At 43.8% G+C, this 22,005-nt stretch overlaps 1 protein-coding gene across 6 annotated transcripts in view; it reads right to left on the bottom strand.

The window, feature by feature from the left end:
• Positions 1-22,005, bottom strand: part of rhobtb4 (Rho related BTB domain containing 4) — a 47,083-nt gene that overhangs the window by 6,504 nt on the left and 18,574 nt on the right. For all 6 annotated transcript variants that reach the window (XM_062418177.1, XM_062418175.1, XM_062418176.1 and 3 more), the window contains 7 exons: positions 14,843-15,044; positions 14,474-14,577; positions 10,237-10,422; positions 9,121-9,940; positions 8,756-8,975; positions 7,551-7,669; positions 234-384 (listed from right to left, as the gene is read on the bottom strand). In XM_062418177.1, coding sequence (XP_062274161.1) covers positions 234-384; positions 7,551-7,669; positions 8,756-8,975; positions 9,121-9,940; positions 10,237-10,422; positions 14,474-14,577; positions 14,843-15,034 — 1,792 coding nt within the window. In that variant the 5' untranslated portion in view covers positions 15,035-15,044. The remainder of the gene's footprint in view (positions 1-233; positions 385-7,550; positions 7,670-8,755; positions 8,976-9,120; positions 9,941-10,236; positions 10,423-14,473; positions 14,578-14,842; positions 15,045-22,005) is intronic.

Below are 22,005 nucleotides of genomic sequence, written 5' to 3'. Positions count from 1 at the left end.
ATATTTATTTTTTAACATGCACCACTGACAGAGGACCACATCTTTATCTCTCATATATACATAGTCTGTCTGCCAGTCTGCATTTAACACATTTCACTGCATATAAAGTTTTTTATTTAGACACTGTTAAATGTATGTAATGTTATAATATTAGTAAAACTCCATTTAGTCACACATACTCAAATAAAAATATCAAAGTGAATAATATTTCTGATACTGCAGAGAGTTGTTACCTGTGAGGCCAACAAGGCGTGGCAAACAGAGCCGGTTGGCCAGAACAATTAGTTCTATGGGCTCCAGACCAGGACAGGGCGTCAGCAGACCGCAGTACAGGAACTCCAGCACCCCGTGCATACAGGCTGTACTGGTGTTAGGAATGGAAACCTGGAAAATGATCAGATCAACAAGGAACAAAAAATATGACAAATGCAGAGCTAAAAGTCAATGATGGTAATTAAATACAGACCTAAATTCTAGATAAAATCATACTAAGTAATTTAACTCCATGTGAATATCTTTTCCTGCATGTGTGCATTCTAAAATAATATGTTAACAAATGTTTATGCTATATTAAGTGTAAAGGCCAGAATAGGAAGTGTCTCATAAATACACGGATATCAATAGAAGCAATGCTGTTGGTATTTGGAGGCAAAAGGCAGAGGACATCCTGTTCCGGTCATATGAACACTTTCATCTAGGCTCAGATGAAAGGAAAGCACAGTCTGAGGGTTAGTGATTCGTGCAATATACAGTACCAGTCAAAAGTCTGGACACATCTCTCCATTCACTTGAATGAGGAAGTGGGTCCAAACTTTTGGCTGATATTGTAGGTAACGCTAAAAATCAAAAAGCACACACAGGCAGCCCTGCTATGCTGAGCACAGTGAGAGGCAAGCCCAGTCATAATGTGCATCCCAGCTAAATTTGACCCAGTTTTAAAAACGAGACAGACATACAGACAATTAATCACATTATGCACCTTATGCTTTAATTATAAAATAAAATGTGTTAAAATATAACAGGCCTACAGGTGTACTAAATAAGGAATGTTTAACATTAAAGAAAACTATCATATGAAACATTAGACAAAAGGTACATTTTATTTCAATGCAATGTTCACTATAAAAAGAATCACCTGCAGTGACCTCTAGATGTCACTACACAGACACAGACTCAGTCAGACCTTAGCTAAACCAGAGGAACTGGCCACACCGCTTTCCTGTGAAACTCAACATTTCACTTTGGATAGGATAAATAAATGCATACAAATGAGCAAGACCTTTTTAAGGGTCTAATTACTGTAAGTCAGAACATCAGTATTTCCAAGCCAGGCTATGCAGTGTAAGCCCAGGAAGCATAGAAAGAAAGTAAATAATGATGAAACTGATGACCTGACCCCTCCAGGAGCACTCTGAGTATACCCACAGAGGCGCTCTTCAACCTCCACACCCATAAGCAATTAGGAGAATGTCAGCTTGGCACGACCTCTCGTTAAGACTAAAAGTCACAACACTGAGACAAGGGTGGTCTCTGGAGCTTAAAGCCCCAGCTGAGGCCAGGAAACATTAACGAGTGGACACATCCACAGCAACAGGACATTTATGGCAAAGGCCCATCAGCTGTATTGACAGATGTTCTTTTGCTCCCTCAGTCTGGACGGATAGAGGCCAGTGACTTATTTAAGTAAGTTAAATTGAGTTAAATTACATAACCATAAATCAAAGACTAAAAGTGAAGATTTATGATTTTTTTTAAACGGAAAGCACAGGAAGAAGAGCTACAATGACTAAAAGGTGTAAATTAGATATAAGTCTCTGAAGGGCTTAAAGAACCTCACCTCAAGGGAATTTAATGATGTAATGACTGTAAAACAAAAAATAGCCAAAACTCAAAATAAATGGTTGTGAGGAAAAAGCAGTGAATCACACCAAAGAGAAGGCATGAAGTTAAAGAGAATATGTGATTCTTCCTCTGCAGCAGCAAATAAGTTAGTCTACTGCAAAAAATAAAAATATCCTGTTGACATTGCTCTTTTTTTCGTGAGTGAGTGCCGACTTTCAGAGGCCATTACATTAGATAAGCAAGGTGTCTCAACACTCTTACGGTGAACACAAAACCACAGACACACACCTAGAACATAATCCAAGGGTGTACCATGACACACACTGTTGCTGACAGCGGTCAGTTTCAGTTTGTGTAACTGCCTGGACAGATGTCAAACCTTAAAATATGTCCTTGCATGCATTTTTATTACTATTCAAAAGATAAAAGTCCTTGGAGCTTTCCCCAAGCAAGCGTGTAGTATGAAATGATTATTGTCTTTTGATTGATTGCTTTAAAATAACACAAACAGTGCTAATGATGCTCACACAATAATAGTACTGCAAATAATAATGGCACTGATGATAAATCAGTTTGAAACACATATCTGTCTCAATACTATTCTGTGCAGAGCTCAAATAGCATGAACATTGAAATGTGAGACTAAAAATACTGAGAAGGTAGTGTGACATGAGCAAGAAAATAGAAAAGTGCTGGCTAATCACATGCTTAGAGTTACAGGATCTTTGAATTTCCATACAATGCATTTATAGAATGAAGCTCCACTTAAACCTAAAATACTCTATTATTGCAGTACAATTCTACTTAAAGTTGATAAATAAAATATTGAATTATCCCCCTGCCTTACTACATCCTATCGTGTCACATTCAGATTGTCACTCCTTTGTTTTAAATCTCCACCATCAACACTCTTCATAATAAAATAAGTAAATGAACTACACCATTCGTTGTGTCAAGGCTATAAAATGTTGTTATTGTGCCTTGCTCCAAAAGTGCTGCTTCTATTGAAAGACTACTGAAAGTGTTTCTCTTATTTTTCCAAGAGGATTGATCCATCACAGACAGATATAGCCATCCAATGTCATGGCAATTCTGAAAATACAATGTGAACATTAGTGACACTACGAGTCACATTTCTACCTCAGGAACTTCCAAAGCCAGCAGAAAATCAACTAACTCCAGCTTAACATATGAAATTAAATTAGCTGATTAGCACTGCAAAGCTTCTTAACACAGTAAAATGCAAATACAAACACAAACAGACTCTTCTCGTAAACATAAATGCTAACAGCCACATTGTGCAGTCAGTCTTTGAGGCTTTGTCTCCAGGGCACCTGCTTTCTGTGCTGTGCCAGCTTCGTGCCATAAACAATGCCATGACAGTAACAGACATGCACTATTTAGAGTAACCATAGACACCGGCAGCCCACCAGCAGCAAACACAGTGTCACCTCAGTGATGCTGATACCCGGTTTTCACCACCATCCCCAGTAGCTGCAATGGCTTTGTTTTCATATCCACTCCCATAGTGTTTTCTGGAATAAAATCCAAGCTAACAAAATGGGAATACAAAAGAGTGAAATTGATTTCTGTCTAACTTTGCCTTACACTGAAACTGAATACACAACATTTTTATTTCCTCTCTGTCTCTCTCTGTTCATTTCTAAGGATTCCATCCAGTTCCTCTGAAGACCGGAATCTACATAACCTAACCCTGCTGACCTTAAAAGTAACCATACCCCAGGGGATCTGGTTCTGCAACAGTGTCTGTGGAGTGTCAACTTTAAAACAGCCAGAGACATGAACTTCCTCTCTGGTTGGATCAGGTCTGGTGCGCAGGCCCTGTCCTCGGAGAAGCACCAGGCAACCCAAAGCTAAGCAACTGCTCAGTAACCAGACCCGGCACTTGGGGAATGCTGACCTTAAATAGGGAGATTCTGCTGGGTATTGAGAGGAGTTCATGCAATATCTTCAATCAGCTACCATAGTCTAGCGCTGTTACACAAATGTTGTCATGTCTCATTGTTTTGACATAAAACTAAAAGCAGTGTGGTTGGCAAAACCACTTGACACAGGAAACCACATGGCCACAACCAACATGAAGTCAAAGGTAATGTTTTTAGCTCTCTTAACCATGTCAGAAGAAAATATGTCTGTTCTATATGTGCTCTTAAGTATGTACCACCACAGGGGTAGTTGCAGAGCTTTCAGCACATTTGTTGGTCAAACAACAGTTTGTAGGTCAATCTGATAACAATCAAGCACCTTCAGCTGTAAACCTTAATCTACTAGAAGCAAACAGTGAGAAAGCACGAACACATGTGGGTTATCAAGTTATCAAGCAAAACACTCATCTCCATTGTAATAAACATTGGTAAACTAAGGTAACTTAGTTTACATTGGTAAACTAAGGTAAGGCCCCTCCCTGAGCTACTACCTTATCGTGGTGGAGGGGTTTGAGTGTCCCAATGACCCCAGGAGCTCCGTTGTCGGGGGCTTTATGCCCCTGGTAGGGTCACCCAAGGCAAACAGGTCCGGGGGGAGGGACCAGACAAAGCGTAGCTCACAAAAAACCCTTATGATGACTAATTTAAATGGAACCTCGTTTCCCCTGCCCGGACGCGGGTCACCGGGGCCCCCCCCCTGGAGCCAGGCCTGGGGAGGGGGCTCGATGGCGAGTGCCTGGTGGCCGGGCCTGCACCCATGGGGCCCGGCCGGGCACAGCCCGAAGAGGCAACGTGGGACCCCCTTCCCGTGGGCTCACCACCCGTAGGAGGGGCCAAAGGGGTCAGGTGCAGTGTGAGCTGGGCAGCAGCCGAAGGCGGGGACCTTGGCGGTCCGATCCTCGGCTGCAGAAGCTAGCTCTAGGGACGTGGAATGTCACCTCTCTGGCGGGGAAGGAGCCTGAGCTGGTGCGCGAGGTTGAGAAGTTCCGACTAGACATAGTCGGCCTCACCTCGACGCATAGCAAGGGCTCTGGAACCAGTCTTCTCGAGAGGGGTTGGACTCTCGTCCACTCTGGAGTTGCCATTGGTGAAAGGCGCCGGGCAGGGGTGGCAATACTTATTGCCCCTCGGCTTGGCGCCTGTATGTTGGAGTTTACCCCAGTGGATGAAAGGGTAGCCTCCCTCCGCCTACGGTTGGGGGGACGGATCCTGACTGTTGTTTGTGCCTATGGCCCAAACAGCAGTTCAGAGTATCCACCCTTTCTGGACTCCTTGGAGGGGGTGCTGGAAAGTGCTCCCTCTGGGGATTCCATCATTCTGCTGGGGGACTTCAACGCTCACGTTGGCAGCGACAGTGAGACCTGGAAGGGTGTGATTGGGAGGAACGGCCCCCCCAATCTGAACCCAAGCGCTGTTCTGTTATTGGACCTTTTGTGCTCGTCACAGATTGTCCATAACAAACACCATGTTCAAGCATAAGGGTGTCCATATGTGCACTTGGCACCAGGACACCCTAGGCCGCAGTTCGATGATTGACTTTGTAGTCGTGTCGTCGGACTTGCGGCCGCATGTCTTGGACACTCGGGCAAAGAGAGGGGCGGAGCTGTCAACTGATCACCACCTGGTGGTGAGTTGGCTCCGATGGTGGGGGAGGATGCCGGTCAGACCTGGCAGACCTAAACGCATTGTGAGGGTCTGCTGGGAACGTCTGGCAGAGTCTCCTGTCAGAGAGAGCTTCAATTCCCACCTCCGGGAGAACTTTGACTATGTACCGGGGGAGGCGAGGGACATTGAGTCCGAGTGGGCCATGTTCCGCGCCTCCATTGTCAAGGCGGCCGACCGGTCCTGTGGCCGCAAGGTGGTCGGTGCCTGTCGTGGCGGCAATACCCGAACCCGCTGGTGGACACCGGCGGTGAGGGATGCCGTCACGCTGAAGAAGGAGTCCTATAGGGCCTTTTTGGCCTGTGGGACTCCGGAGGCAGCAGGCAGGTACCGGCAGGCCAAGCGGGGGGCGGCTGCGGCGGTCGCTGAGGCAAAAACCCGGACATGGGAGGAGTTCGGTGAGGCCATGGAGAACGACTTCCGGACGGCTTCGAAGAGGTTCTGGACCACCACTTGAGTTCCTCAAGGCCCTGGATGTTGTGGGGCTGTCATGGTTGACACGACTCTGCAACATCGCGTGGACATCGGGGGCAGTGCCTCTGGATTGGAAAAGTGGGGTGGTGGTCCCTCTTTTTAAGAAGGGGGACCGGAGGGTGTGTTCCAACTATAGGGGGATCACACTCCTCAGCCTCCCTGGTAAGGTCTATTCGGGGGTACTGGAGAGGAGGGTCCGTCGGATAGTTGAACCTCGGATTCAGGAGGAGCAATGTGGTTTTCGTCCGGGTCGTGGAACTGTGGATCAGCTCTACACCCTCTGCAGGATCCTTGAGGGTGCATGGGAGTTTGCCCAACCAGTCCACATGTGCTTTGTGGACTTGGAAAAGGCATTCGACCGTGTCCCTCGGGGGGTCCTGTGGGGGGTTCTCCGGGAGTACGGGGTATCGGACCCCCTGATACAGGCCGTCCGTTCCCTGTACAACCGGTGTCAGAGCTTGGTCCGCATAGCTGGTAGTAAGTCGGACTCGTTTCCGGTGGGGGTTGGACTCCGCCAGGGCTGCCCTTTGTCACCGATCCTGTTCATAATTTTTATGGACAGGATTTCTAGGCGCGGACAGGATTTCTAGGCGCAGCCAGGGCGTTGAGGGGTTCCGGTTTGGTGACCTCAGGATTGGGTCACTGCTTTTTGCAGATGATGTGGTCCTGTTGGCTTCATCAGACCGTGACCTCCAACTCTCACTGGATCGGTTCGCCGCCGAGTGTGAAGCGGCCGGGATGAGAATCAGCACCTCCAAATCCGAGTCCATGGTCCTCAGCCGGAAAAGGGTGGAGTGCACCCTTCGGGTCGGGGATGAGATCCTGCCCCAAGTGGAGGAGTTCAAGTACCTCGGGATCTTGTTCACGAGTGAGGGAAGGATGGATAGGGAGATCGACAGGCTGATCGGTGCGGCGTCTGCAGTAATGCGGGCTCTGCACAGATCCGTCGTGGTGAAGTCTGGGTTTCCCTGCTTAGGCTGCTGCCCCCGCGACCCGACCCCGGATAAGCGGAAAGAAGATGGATGGATGGATGGATGGAACTAAGGTAAGGTAAATTTAAGTAAACTATTTACCTTTACCTTTAATTTATTGATTATTTTATCAGATGTTGTTGTCACTTGCTGAGGACAGATGTATGATTAGGTTGCCTGAGTTTATTGTTGTAAATTTGCCAAGCTGATTAAAGGTGCACTGTGTATAATTTAGTGCCATCTAGTAGAACAGGTTTAGAAGAAATAATATATTGAATTTATATGTATGTTTTAATTAGCGTATAATCACCTAAAAATATCATTTTGTTTTCCTTACCTTAAAATAAGCTGTTTATATCTACAAAGGGAGCAGGTCCTCTCTTAGGGAGCCTGCCATATTGCACCCACCATGTTTTTACGGTAGCCCAGAACTGACAAACCAAACACTGGCTCTAGAGATGGTTCTTTCTTGTTTTATAGGATTATCGCACCCACCATAGGTCCTCCTGCACAGCTAGGAGGAGAGTGTTGCAATCTGCAACCTTACCGCTAGATGACACAGAATCCAACAAACTGCAGTACAAAAAAATAAATCCAGCCTCAAAACTTAAAGTTAAGACCATCCTCAAGCTTTTCCCATTATGTTTGAACTCACTTCCTCAATGTAGCTTTCCAAGAAAGAGCCACGGAACATGGCGGCCATCCAGTCACAGCTGGAAATTAGCAGGGGCTTGTGGGCCGGGAGGCAGCCATCGTCCAGTCGGAACACCACATCTAAAACCGGGGTGGGAAAAGAGCATTCATCTCTTGGAGTGCCACAGAAGCCCAAGCTACAGAGGGGGAAAGACAGACAAGGCACACGTCCAGACACACGCACAGAAAGATAGAAGAACAGACACACACAGAGACATAGACACAGGTAGACAGACAGAGAGATAAATTGACAGAAGGACAGAACAGCTTTTGAACAGAGTAAGGGAAGGAGAGCAGAAGCAAGGTAGTAGGTCATGGGGTAAATCCTTTGTTGGACTCTGGACTAGTGCTTTGCTAGATAAAGTATTAGGGAACACAGCAATGATAATTTTGTACCAAGGTATGTATATCTCAAAGCAAAGGATTTTGCTTGTCTTTAATTACATCCTTGATAATGATATAAAGCAGATCTGCTCATACAATTGTTCCATAGTTTCATTCATCAATCTCTCTTGTAAGCATTATAGAGAAAGATTTCCATCACTATCATCATGAAGACAACAGAGAATGTATAGAAAGAAGTAAATGTGAGACAGGCTTTGGCTACAGACTGCAAATATCTGGCATTGGCTGTGAATGCTGTGGTAACATGCAAACACAACAGCATAGGGGGACAGACAATACCACACAAACAAGATACAGGAAGCACACAAGAATGAAGACAAGACAAGCAAGCAGACTGAAGCGACTGACAGTCATCAAGTCACTTGATGACTTTAAAAAGACTTCAGAATACAGATAAACCACAACATCCAAAATGCACATATTCTACTATATATACACAATGACAAATATATAGTATAACCAAATGTACACACAGTACATTTCCTAAGACTGAAAGAGAATGCTGGGAATTATCAAAGTCTTCTCTGTCTTTCTCACACACACACACACACACACACACACACACACACACACACACACACACACACACACACACACACACACACACACACACACACACACACACACACACACACACACACACACACACACACACACACACACACACACACACACACCTACTGATGCATACTGTGAAAACGTCTACAATGTCATCAATACTACTGAAAATACTGAGGCACTGCCTCACACACAGGGGTTTACCAGCAAAGGTCCCTTTATTGAGACACTCCTTGATACGGTTGGCTCTGCGGACGTGAAAAGCCTTGGTTATCTCCTGGTTCATGAAGCTCTCTCTGTTAAGAACATTGGCCACCATCATCCGCAGGTCAAACACCTCAAGTAGCTCTGCAATGGTGGCCACCTGCATCAGATCCCCTCGGCCCTCATCCAGACTGCCCGTATACAGGTACTGAAGCACTGCCTAGTACAAGAGCAAATCAGGAGGTCAAATTAACTGTTTCCTATCAACTATAAACACAACTTCCAAAAGCTTGTTTCAAATAAGGCTAAGATTGTACGCTGTTGAATATATGGTTTAATAATATTGTTGCTTTTAATTCAATTACCTTGAATGGTTCTTCCTGTATGAGTGCATCCATGGCTACCACAGTCATTAATCGTGGCCGTCCAGTCATTGGATCATCGACATGCTCCAGGCAAACACTGAGGAAACCTCTTCCCCATCCTGAAAGTGCACGACCAGTCCCTTGTGCTCGCAGACAGTACTGAGCCCGAAAGGGGAGTGCATTATCACTCTGGGAAGTCCTCAAAGAGCCCTGCTGGAGCATCTTGGGTCGATTCAGGCCCCGCACACTTATATCAACTCCATCTTTGTCAATGTCCAGACTCTTAGTGCGTCCAGCTTGCTCCTTGGCTCCTCTCCTGCTCTGCTCGTCTTCCTCCCCACTGTCCAAGTTTTCTTTCCTCTCCTGTTCCTCCCCCCACTGCCCCATACATGATCCACCTAGATCAAGGGTGAAGAGGTCATAGAACTTGGAGCAGGAAGTTGCCAGATAGACCTTGTGTGCAAAGACACGAGTACCACCACCCTGCAGGAGGAAAAGAACATCTGCACACAGTGGCTGACAGAAAAGGGAATCAGGGCCCTCGCCATCTGTGGGAGGGGGGTCTGGGATACCCACTATGGGGCGTGGTGGGCGAGGAGGCAGGAAGGGAGCCTGAAGAAAGGGCCTCTGGACCTTTTTCAGGTGAGATTTCCAGAACTGCAGGTGACGACGAGAGATAAGGGCAGCTCGGATGGCATTATCAAAAACATCTTTAACTCCAAACTGGGCCACAATGCTGGTCTCATAGTAGGGAATCCCAAGTTCCTTTGCCACCTCATGACCTCTCTCTGGGGGAAGGATATCTGTTGGTTTGATGGGTCTGTGGGTTAGAAAGAGATGTTGACATTCATGAGTTCAAACAATGAGAGTGCTTTAGTAAAGGCAGAAGTGAATACAAGTAAGGAGGAAGTAGGAAGTTTGGGTTACTCTAAATGACAGTGAAGTATCTTAATAACAAATAACAAATTAAGGCAATGATGTCTTAATGTCAATATTTTTGTCCTATTTTTGCTGATAAACTGGCACTGCCCCACATGTGAAACCTCACAGATAGTGACCATGGCACAGGTTATCTCTGAATTTGTCTATTAATACCAGATGTTGAAAGTGTCTCACTTGGCTAAGGGTCGTCGTGCACGATTGACTGCATCCAGGTCGGCATAGCGCAGATCCAGCTGGCAGCCAACCAGGATGATTGGTGTCCGGGGACAGAAGTGCTTGATCTCCGGAAACCACATGGTGCGGACATGGCGCAGGGAATTGGGGTTAGCCAGAGAGAAGCAAAGCACCACTACGTCAGACCTAGACGGAAAACAGGAAGAACATTTTTCTTTTCATGTAATTTCATGTACTTACAACTAAACGGAGAACACAGATAAGAAAGGAAAAAGATGTCAGAGGAGAGCTGATATGTTCTGTCATGAGCAAGAGATGTCAGCAGAGAGAAAACATGCAGGATTTGATGAAGTGAAGGGGACAAAGAAGAGAGAAGGAAAAACACAGGTTAGTGCTGAGTCACTGAACATAGTGTCAGTATATGTTAAAACATGTGTGATGCTTATGAAAGAAGACTGTTCAGCTGCTGCAAGGCATTGTGGGAGCATGGACAGTGCCATCAAGCGAACTATGAGGAGGGGTCAGAAGATGCATGTGTGCACGGGTGGGTCTTTGCATATGTGTGTCTGTGTGTGTAAGTCTGGGCCTCCAGGCTGGTGATGTGTGTGGCCAATCTCTATCTCTCTCTCTATCTCTCTCTATATATATTTTATCTCTCTCTATTTCTCTCTATCTCTCTCTTTATCTCTCTCTCTTACATAAATCTCCCTAAGCCCTCCAAGGCTACATTGACCACAAAGAGAAGGCTAAGAATAGATCAGGATACACACACAAATTCATTTCCTCAACCGATGTGTTTGAGCAAGCAGTCAGCACTTATAGCTGATCTCTGGTGCTGAAATTTCTGCGGTATGTTTGTTTATATTGGTCGGTTTCTAGGTAATGTTTGATAGACTGTGAAACTAATCATTTAGTACACCAGTACAATGCTGACAGTGTGATCTAGTTCTTAAAACAACACAAAAAACATGCATCACTAATCTTTGCTGTCACACGGAAACCTTGTATATCCATATTTAGTCTTCTTTTTTTCATAAATCAAAGCTATTGCTCACCCTTCACGTCTGTCTGTGGGTTTTACAATTATTTAGCAAATGAAAAGTATTTAAAAGCACTTGTGGCTAAATGTTGTTACTCCATCTGATTTTTTCATTTCCTCAAAAGTGACACTTTTGGACATATAAGTTTTGCACCTGACAGTGACGTTATGTAACTTAAATGCTACATTAGCCATCATTGATAGTCTGCAGATGATTAGATGTACAATTGTGGCATTATTCATCAGGAGATGTGAGTTGCCAAATCAAATCCTGAACTTGAAATCAACATAACACACCACTTAAACACAACGCATAATACCTGTACTCCAGCTAACATGGGCTATTTAGTGGGATGTCCTTGCCTCGTTGAGGAAAATTCACCTGAGTGACAAGCTGAATTAATAATGAAGTCACACGGCACAAAATCAATTGACTTGCAACAAAGAACCATTTGATGCAGTGTAAACACAGGTTCCATAGTCCATCTTTACTTTCTCTGATGCGATCTCACCTAATCTCCTACTCTCGGGTGCTTGGTATACAACACCAAACTATTACATCACAGATCTCACACATACACAGGAATTCCCATTAGCACTTTCTCAAAGGATCATTAGCATGGCTTAGTCCGTTTGAGGTCATGTTTGAGGTCATGTTATGTATACGTGCCTTCGCTCTCGTGGTTGAACATTCTTTATAACGTAGGCCTTGTTTGCCATAGTTTGGACCAGTATACTTAAATTTTGGCATACTGTAATATTTTCATTGTAGAGACTGAGAGGACCTCTTTTCTGGAAACAGCTTTACAGTACAAAGGCATCAAACCAGTCCAAGGAAATAAGAGTCCCAGGCAGCTTTTAAACCAGTCCAATCTTCATTTAGCTTTCAAAAATAAGCTATTTAAAAGTCTGAGTGAGAGTTTCTTCCAGGCTAAACCTGCTGGTCAACCCAGATGACCTACATACTGTATTCATGTGCCATTGCTTTGCTTACGGCAGTGCCAATAGTCGTACAGAATTAGAAATCATGTAGACACTCTAAGCCTGGGAAGGTGTTTAAAGGCTTGTGCTTTCTGGCTGCATTTGATTCTGTTGTAAAGTTGCTTCTAAGAGAGGAGTGGTGTCGACAAACTCTACAGCAATGGCAGAGTTATTGTGATTGTGATTGTAAGAAAAGACGTAGACAGCTGTGATGGAGGTGAAACAGCAAGGTGCTAAACCTCGCAAGTACTTGCATTGGTTATGGCTACTTGTTCTCAGTGTCCGCTGCACATTAATCTAAAAATGCAACTATATTTCTTAAAATTGAAAAAAAAAATTACTTCTGTAAGAGCATACAGAGCGTACGTGTTTATGTAATTATATGATAAGGCAAACAAGTGTTATCGCTAGTAATTTACCTCCACACTAACCTGCCAGTAACTGTGTTTCAGTGTTTTGTATGCGTGTGTATGGGGTGGATCCAGACTACAAAGGTCATCGGTTGCCGGATTATATAAGAACAGACTCACAACATGCACACAGGCACTCATACACACACACAAACGAAGCAGAGATGTTCCAAATAATCAGATTTTTCCTTGTAAGAAAATTGATAGGTCTCACACAGGCATATATTATACATATATTACTCTGCAATCACACTGCCTTATATAACACTCAACTAAGTCTTTCACAACAGAAAAAACATGCTAGCTAACTGTTTACCAGAACAATGCTTACAAGTGCAAATATGACCTTGTATTACTTATTTTGCCAAAAAAACGCTTTTTTTTCTTCTGCCGACTAAACAAAATTAAGATGGGGTTGGCTCAGGTTAAGTTTGGCTTAGGCTATTTTCAGGCTTAAATTGTTTTCCCAACCAGAAAGGCATGACAATCTGGGTATTGTCTGTGATGTTTTGAGTTTTTCACATCAACAAAAGGCTACAGAGTGAAGGAAGGTGTCAAGAGTATGAGGGAGCAGCACAGTGTCACATGCACAGAGAAGGCTAACAATGGGAGAGGTGAGATGAGGTAGAGGAGATGAGGAAGGGAGACTGAGAGCAGGTTAGAGGAGAGGGCATAAATGAGTGAATGAACAGAGCTGGAAGAGGAGGAGGAGGGGAGGTTGACGCCTGGAGCTGCAGACACCAGAGAGGCAGGCAGGCAGAAAACAGCTGAGCTGGCACTGTGTCTTTATCAGCTGACTGTAGGCTGACAAAGCATACAGGACATGCGGACAGACACGGACACGCGCACACAAACACACACAAACAGAAGCAGATCACTGTGCAATTATACAAATGCACAAACACACTGTCTGTCATGCAGATACACTGGCAAAATGATGACAGGGTGACATTTACACATCTACCCACCCTTGAGACAAATCAGATTACACAGTGTGATGGGTGCAGGTGTGTGTGGATGTGTGTGACATCCTACTGCCTGGTTATGGCTAAAGATTCATTAAATTATGGAAGAAAATGTACATTTTAAGAATGAGTGTTGCTATTTTATGTCTCACCATGTAATTGTGTCATATAAGAGAAAAAATGTTTGAGAACAGCAAACGAAAATATCCTGAGAAATATTATAATTAATTATACTCTATATTAATTTAATGAATGTGGTCAAGTTTGGTCACTGATATTTGAATTTGTTTTTGCTGATTTTGCTTCAGCAATAAGTACTCTTCCATGTCATGCCAATAAAGCAGCTTTGATAGACGGAAGGAAAGAGGGTAAGAGGATAGAGCGATGATCCAATCATGTCTGGTGGAGGAAGGATGTAACAGCTGGAGGGCAGAGTTCAACTTAATAGCGTGTCAGCTGGATTACACAAAAAACTTTTGGTTAAGTAAATGTTATGTGTGTGTGACAGATAAGTTACATTCTCACTTTCAGATGCATTCTCCTCAACCAGACCAGACTGCCTTACCAATTCTGCAGCCAGACAATGCAATCTCTTGACTGAACCAGTTGTGAAAATGAAATGCTTTGCAAGGTAGTTAACCTTGTGGGCAGCCAGCAATTGAGTTTTTAGGTCAATAACCAGGTTCTGGCTGACAGGCAGTCTGAATAGTGTGGTTGTGTGTGTGTGTGTGTGTGTGTGTGTGTGTGTGTGTGTGTGTGTGTGTGTGTGTGTGTGTGTGTGTGTGTGTGTGTGTGTGTGTGTGTGTGTGTGTGCCTCTGTTTCTATGTATGCTTCAGCTCACCTGCCATAGGCAAATCGTCTGTCTTTGTGATGATCACCAAATGTGTCCCACAGCCTCAGGGACACACTGACCTCGTCCACTACATCACGTGATCTCTCTAACACCTGCAACAGCCACATCCAGTATTCAGGCCAACAAGTGTTTGTGATGTTTGTGTTTTTAGTGGAACTAAAGGATTACACAATCAGTACACTAAAGAAGAAAAAGTCTAAATGTGAACATTTTTAGAATCAGGATTGTTGAAAAGAGATGTTTTATCTATCTAACAAATGCACAGTAAACAGATTTAGCCTCATGCCCAATGGTATAAGTCTATATGGGGCTCTTTCCACACTTTGCGGGAGTGTATATGTGTATGTGTGTGCCTACCTCCTGGCATACACGGTACTGGTCGATGGCCCAAACGGTTGGCACGTGGGTGGCAAGCAGCTGATACTGTGTGAGGGTGGCATTGCAGGCCCGGGCACAGATTAGCCTGGTCTTACCCACGGCATTATCCCCTACCACCACACATTTAATGGTTTCCACATTGGGCCGCTCATAGTCTGTGTCTATATCCATGGAGAGGGCCCTGGAGAATAGAAGAGAAAAAAGAGGGAGAAAGAGAATTAAAAGAGGTTCATTCAATATTCATGGTAATTAAAATCATATTGATAAGATATCCCAGCAGGAATGACACTGCATTTTGAGTTAGCTTCTAACTCTCTCCCAGTACAGGCTAGGGAGGCTTTGTCAAGTCCCTGTAGCTGTAGTGACCAGTGTTCAGAGGCTTCTGCCAAACTCTGCAACAGAACACATGGTCTGCAGGCTGAGGAATAGAGGCACTGCAGAGCTATTTCTGTAACAGCACAGAGAGAGAGAGAGAGACAGAGAAACAAAAAGAGAGAGACATCCCCTGAGCTCACTGTCCTTTTCTCCCTCTGTCCCCATGTTACCATGATAGCATATTTGCTTCAGAGAAAACATAATGCAGAGTGAAGAAGCATCTACCTAAGCAGCACAATGAAATCATGAAGCAATTTAGAAGGAATTGTTTAAGTCATTCAGTGAAGCAGGGGTAGCTTTACCTCATATTTTGGAGGTCAAAGAAACGTGTGTGGTTGCATCATGTTCCATCATGTCAACTTCCGCCTTAACCAAGAAGCCTATCGACTTCCTCTCAAAACCACACGAAAAAGCTTATGAAAATCTCCTCTCAATAAACTGCTTACAAACATTTCTGACATCAAAACACATGTTTAAGCCCATTTTTTAAATACATTCCTAGAAGCCCCCCCCCCACACACACACACAGAGAGAGAGAGAGAGAGAAAGAGAGAGAGAGAGAGAGAGAAACCTGCAGTAAGCCAGCCATTCAGTCCATTTCTCTCTAACTTTTTCAAAGACCCACCTCAAGGCCCCATATATAGAGCGTTTGAAACATTCATAAAGGCCTTCACTTGTTATTCCATTGACGTGGTTGCCAGTGCAACACTTAAGTCCAACACTGACAGACACAATCAGCTAAAAATGGCATCTATTCATCGGACACATGAGCCATGTGTGCACCCTGCTATTCAGCTATGACCTGCTCTCCATGGCCTTATGAACAGGTCACCTTAGACCTGTTCATAATACCACTGCTCCTGTATAGAACTTCCCAGAAACCTTCCCCAGAGACCTAAAGCCATTGATTTCCACAGTCATCAACAACAAAAACATCTTCATGTTTCCAGATTTCCTGGAGGCTGGAGGTGAAAAAAGAGACCCAGTTACATGAGCCAGGAGGTACAGTACAGCAGAGAGAGCTTACCTATGAGCTGAAGAAGAGTGTCTGTCAAACAGTCTGTTTTGTGAATGAGCTATATGGAAAAGATAGAACTGTGCCTTTCAGAGTTATAAATAACCTCTCCCTTGCCACCTGTCTGGAAGCGGCACCTTTAGAGGCACGTACTCCAGGTAAAGGAGAGAAAGATAAATGAGGAAATAAAAAGTTCACTTATCTAACAGCTACCACAAAATGGTCATGCCAAAGCAGCAGTCCTCTTAGGGCTGTATTAGGAAAAGAGGGATGAAAGCCCACTATACAAGTGGTTCTGTAACATCTACAATATGTGGCAACAGTGATCATATGATCCGAGCAAGAGCAAAAATGACAGACAGGAAGGGAGGATGTATAGTATTGTTAATTCCCAGCATTTGAAACGCAACAGCAGATAAGCAAAAAGGGATTTCAAGAGAGACAAGGCAGGGAGAGGATTATTAGAGTCTTACAGAAAAGAGCCCAGCATTAGAATCAGTCACTCATGCTGCAGGGATCACAAGGGCAAGACCATCAATAACCTAGGCTGCTCTGGGTAACAAATCACTGTGTTCCCTGCTGATGCTTTACTCATTTAAGTGTTGTTCTGTAAGAGAGGCAGACAGATAGAGAAAAAGCAAGAGGAGAAGAGTTTAAGAGGGAACACTTTAAGATCCTCTACCTCTGACCCCTGGGAGTCTGTAAGTAAGTATGTGCATGAAAGCATGCATGCATGCGTGTACGCATGATAATGAGCTTAGGGCCCGTCTGTGAGACAAGGAATGATGCGAGCAGTGACATAATCAGGAGGAGGCGTTGGTGGTGGTGTGGACACTTTCTCAGGGGGCTCAAGAGTACCCATATATCATGCTCCATCTGTGGCTCTGCATTGGGCTCCAAGCAAGAGTCTGGTCACACGTCATTCAACAGACATAACACAATTGTCTACTCACACATCACTGCACTTGATACATAATGCACCTGCTCTCAGGTTTAAATTTAAACTTTATGAGCTTTCACAAACTTACACAGTTATTCCTAATTTGCTTGACAGAAAGATGGGCAGAAGCCAGAGACTGTGAGAACAGAGCAGTGCGGCTCAGAGGGGCAGAAATAGAAGCTGTAAAACTCAGGTTTCAATTTTAGCCAACGACCTATAGTGAACTGCACACAGACGTCTAGACTTAATCTACTGGCCAGTGTCATCTTCCCAGAAAGGCAGCAAAGGAAGCTGCAAGGACAAAGAAGTGCTTGAATGTGACAATAAACTGTGTGTGAATAAGAGCAAGAGATTCTGTCCCAGTTTTTGTGCAAGTGCTCGTTTTTCTGACTCTTATAATGGCATATTGGCAAGACAAGAGTGACATGAACACTGTGACAGGAACTTAAACACCCACTCGACCCACAAACACCAACCTTTTGATTTACTCTGGAATTTCACAATTTGAGTCTGTATTTGTGCATGAGAATATGTATGTGTGTGGGTGGGTAGAGAGGAGTGGTGTTAGGGTTAGGGAACCAGGCAGACAAAGAAACTCATACATAATTTGGACAGTATGTGTCTCAGTATGGCTTTGCGTTAAGGCTGGGGGGAGGTGTTCATAAGGAGATGGCTTTCAGGTCTCAGTTCTTGTCATCTTTGACTCTTTTTTTTTTTTTATAAACACCTGCAGCCTCCTTCCTAAATCCTTTCAATCATCCCTATGATTGTTTGTCTGGTTTGTTCCCAGCTGTGCCCACTCTGCCACAAGTCTGACCCATTGACACACCCCCCTTCTATTTCCCTTTCACTTTCTATATTTATTCTCTGATTGTAATGCTCCAGCACACTATCCTTCATGTCCTTCAGTAACCTCACTTCACCACCCCTTTTCCTTGTTGTCTTGTTGGTTAGTTTCACCCGAACACAATCAATATCATGCCTCCTCCACCCCATTTATTAGCAGTCATCTATCTTTCAATGAAGTCATGCTTTTATAGATGGCACGCGTGTACCAGCATTAAGCAGATAGCCCTCCCACACCCAGTTTGCTTCCCCTCCGTCTCCCTCTCCCTGTTATGTAATACCTTTAGCAAACCACAGGCAGCAACTACTCATCCTAAAATTCGCCATAGCCCTCCAGCCCCCTTTTTTAGTCTTTTTCTTGGAGCTACAGTTCACGCCAACACCAAGAGATGCCTCCTCCCTCTACCCTCCCTGGCTTGCAAAAAAGACCCCAATAACCATCCACTTTATACATAGGCCAACCAGAGCCAAGGGATGTCCACTATCATAGGCTTGACTGCATAGTCAAAGTGTCCATGTGTAATTGCTGGAAGAACCCAATGGGTCAATGTGCAATCATGTATGCAACCTACCTTTAAAGTGTTTGTCAAAAGTCTGCTCAGAAAAAAAAAAAGTATTCTTTTTTGTTTGAGTGTTGTTTTAGATGTATTCTCGTTTGAATTTGCACCATCTCTTGTCTGTCAGTCCAATCAATGTGCATTGCTCTAAGCAACCTGAGTCTGCCATGTCTGCAACAGCTGACCACATCAAGGCGGGTTGCCATGTCATCCGGGGAAATGAGGTTAACAGTGAGGTTAACAGGACTTTTCAGTTTAAAATATTTGTTAGATACGGAATTAAAAAGTAAATAAATGTAATAAGTTACATTCCTTTAATGAAGTCATTAAAATAGTTACATTACTTATTAAATTTTTAATTAGGGTACCTAGTAATCTTTAACCTATTACATTTCAAAAGTGTGTGTGTGTGTGCGTGTGTGTGTGTCATGAGGGTGTTTGAGACAGTGACTGCCACAGGCACAGCTGGCACAGACTGGTTACATAACCTGGTCAGGATCGCTTGGCTCCCTGAATGACTGACAGTAAACCTCAAAGTCAAACACACTAGCACAGACAAGCATACACACATGCATGTCAGCAGTATTGCGTCACCCACTGCAGATGGTATGGGTGCTAATGCTCAGACTGTGGCAGACGGTGATATGTATGCATCTATCCTAATGAATGAAAGGGTCTTTGGTGGCAATGTATCATCCTGCTCAAGAGAGCCTTCCTCCTCTCTTCTCTCTGCTGCACTAATGCTTTGTAAACATACAGGCTCCTCTTGCCCTCATTTCCTTTATCCCTTCCCATCTTCCTCCTCCTCCCCTGTCCATATTCTCTATCCATCTTTCTCTCCATCTCTCTTGCCATCTTAGCTTGTTCCTCTCTCTCTCTCTAGCTTTCTCTCCAATACAGAATGGTTATCTATCTAAATACAGCATTTCATTTGTCATTCATTTTCTTCTATCCTCTTTCCTGCTTTCTCCTCCATTCTTACTATTTTATTTTCAAGACTTGTCAGATTAAATAAACACGAGTTGTCAATCCTTTTCCAATTCCAATGCCATTGGCCATTACAATAGTATCTGATTTATTTTATTCAGCCACGCATTCCTTCCAATCTTTTACCGTTGTACATAAAAACAAAGTGCAAAGGTCTTATTTTTTCTAATACAACCTTGTGAAAATGCTTTACTATAATCTTTCAAAATGAAACAATCATTTTGGTTTTAAGATACATACAGCTTTATGATACTTATTAGGATAAACTTGATCTATGATGCATTATCTAATTTGATAGATATTTTCATTTTGCATGTTATATAAGAATTCTGACCTAAATTAAAACAATCAGGCACTCTACTTCCTTCAGGTAGGCCTTTTCATTGTGTCTGTGATCAGGCCCACCACAACTGTGTCATCAGCAAACTTGATGATGGTGTTGAGAGTCAAAGGTGGCCACACAGTTGTGTATGTACAGGGAGACCAGTAGGGGGTCAAAAAGAAGCCCTGGTTTCCTCTGGTGTTGAGGATGAGAGTAGAAGAGGTGTCCACCTACCCTCCAAAACTGTGGCGGAGCTTTGTGACAAGCCTGGAGGAAAAAATGGTTTTAAACGCTGAACTGTAGTCAATGAACAGTAACCTCACATTGCTCCCTTTCCTGTTCAGTGGTGTGGAGGATGTGTGCTATGGTGTTTTCCATCTGTGAGTTGTGATGGTAGGCAAACAGTAGTGGGTCCAATGTGCAGGGTAGTGAGAAACAGATGTAATCCTTGACTAGCCATTCAAAGCACTTCATCTCTACAGAGGTGAGTAGGTAGTAGTCATTCATTCAGGCAGGCTGGTATTGTTTTCTTGTGCACAGAAATGATGATGGACTTCTTGAAGCATGTGTATATGACATATTGAAATAGGGACAGGTTGAATATCATTGTAAACACCAGCACTAGTTGATAAGGACATAGTTTGAGGACCCCCACTGCCACTCTTGGTGCTCACACACTTGAAAGCACTTCTGACTTCATGCTCACAAAGGGTAATGTGAAGGTGTACCCACCCATCCATTAGCCTCTGCATCAGATGTTTTTGCTTGCTTGCTGCTGATGGCCTCAAAGTGAGCGAGTTTAGCTCACCAGCTAGAGATGCATCAGCACTTAACAAAGGGGCAGGGAAGGCCTTGTAGTCTGTCATTGTTGAGAATGCCACTTGGAATTGTAGTTCCACTTTATTCCCGTTGTCCCTTTTTGCCTCCTTCGATTGCACCTCCTATTTTGTAAGCTCCTGCTTTATAATTGTCCATGTTTACTGCTCTAAATTGTAGGCTGCAATGTGTGTGTGTTTATAGCATCGGGGATGGTTCTGGTAATCCATGGTTTCTGGCTGTGGAATGATTTAACTAGTTTTGGGTATATTTGCTTCTGTTGTTTCGCAAACATTGCAGTTCCTGATATCCCATTGGAAACTGATGCAGGCATGGAGAATGTCCAGTTTATTTTCCAGCCCCTTTACATTGACCACACATCTCCTTTTTAACATACTTCTTCTCATCAAACAACTACTGTCCGTGTTATATCATAATGTGTTCAGCCTGAGTCGGGCATACACATAAACAATAAAACCTATACAATTACAACCACTATTACCTCTGTGTACCTTCCACTAGAGCCTGTTACAGAGTTCAGAACATTGAAGCCAGCCATAATGCTGGCTGACTCTTGCATGTGGGTCTGCCAATGCTGCACTATGTTATCTCAAAGCTGTTGACACAGTAAAAGAATTGGGCATAGAGCCTAACCAGGACAATAAGTAGCCTTGTTCCAGAGCCATCTGTCTTACTGGTCAAACCAAGTTCTGTCTAAAATAAACTGTAATTCAGGCTTTTAGTGATGTCTCAACACTCTCATAATCTTTTGCTGTTTTGCCAAAGATTTGGACAAAGAACTGCATAGAACAAACTATTTAATAATGTTAAAATACAATGGAAATTTTGAACAGTTAGTGTTTCCGGAAAAAAGAAAAAATTGGCCAAAAGACAAATATTGCGCAATATGGAAGAGAAGTGTGCCAAACTATTTATGCAACTAGCCTGTGTTTATGATTCATTTTCTCACAACTGGAAATGCTTGTGGTCAGAAAAAAATCGAATGTAGAATATCTATCTTTCTATTACTGACTGAGCATGGATGCTACTTCACCAGCTACACAGGTACCTGCGTAACACAATCCCTCTGATGACGTCATAGCCACAGGATCAGCATTACAGTGCGTGCGTGTGTGTGTGTGTGTGTGTGTGTGTGTGTGTGTGTGTGTGTGTGTGTGTGTGTGTGTGTGTGTGTGTGTGTGTGTGGTCATACAAACTGAGATTCATGTTGTCTATTGTCACAGATTTGATCGGTATGCTGTTCCTGTAAATACGGTGGTGTAG

Source organism: Scomber scombrus, chromosome 4 (assembly GCF_963691925.1).
Source record: "Scomber scombrus chromosome 4, fScoSco1.1, whole genome shotgun sequence".
Taxonomy (NCBI): Eukaryota; Metazoa; Chordata; class Actinopteri; order Scombriformes; family Scombridae; genus Scomber; species Scomber scombrus.
Note: the sequence above shows the minus strand (reverse complement) of the source record. Positions and strands in the feature narration are given on the sequence as shown.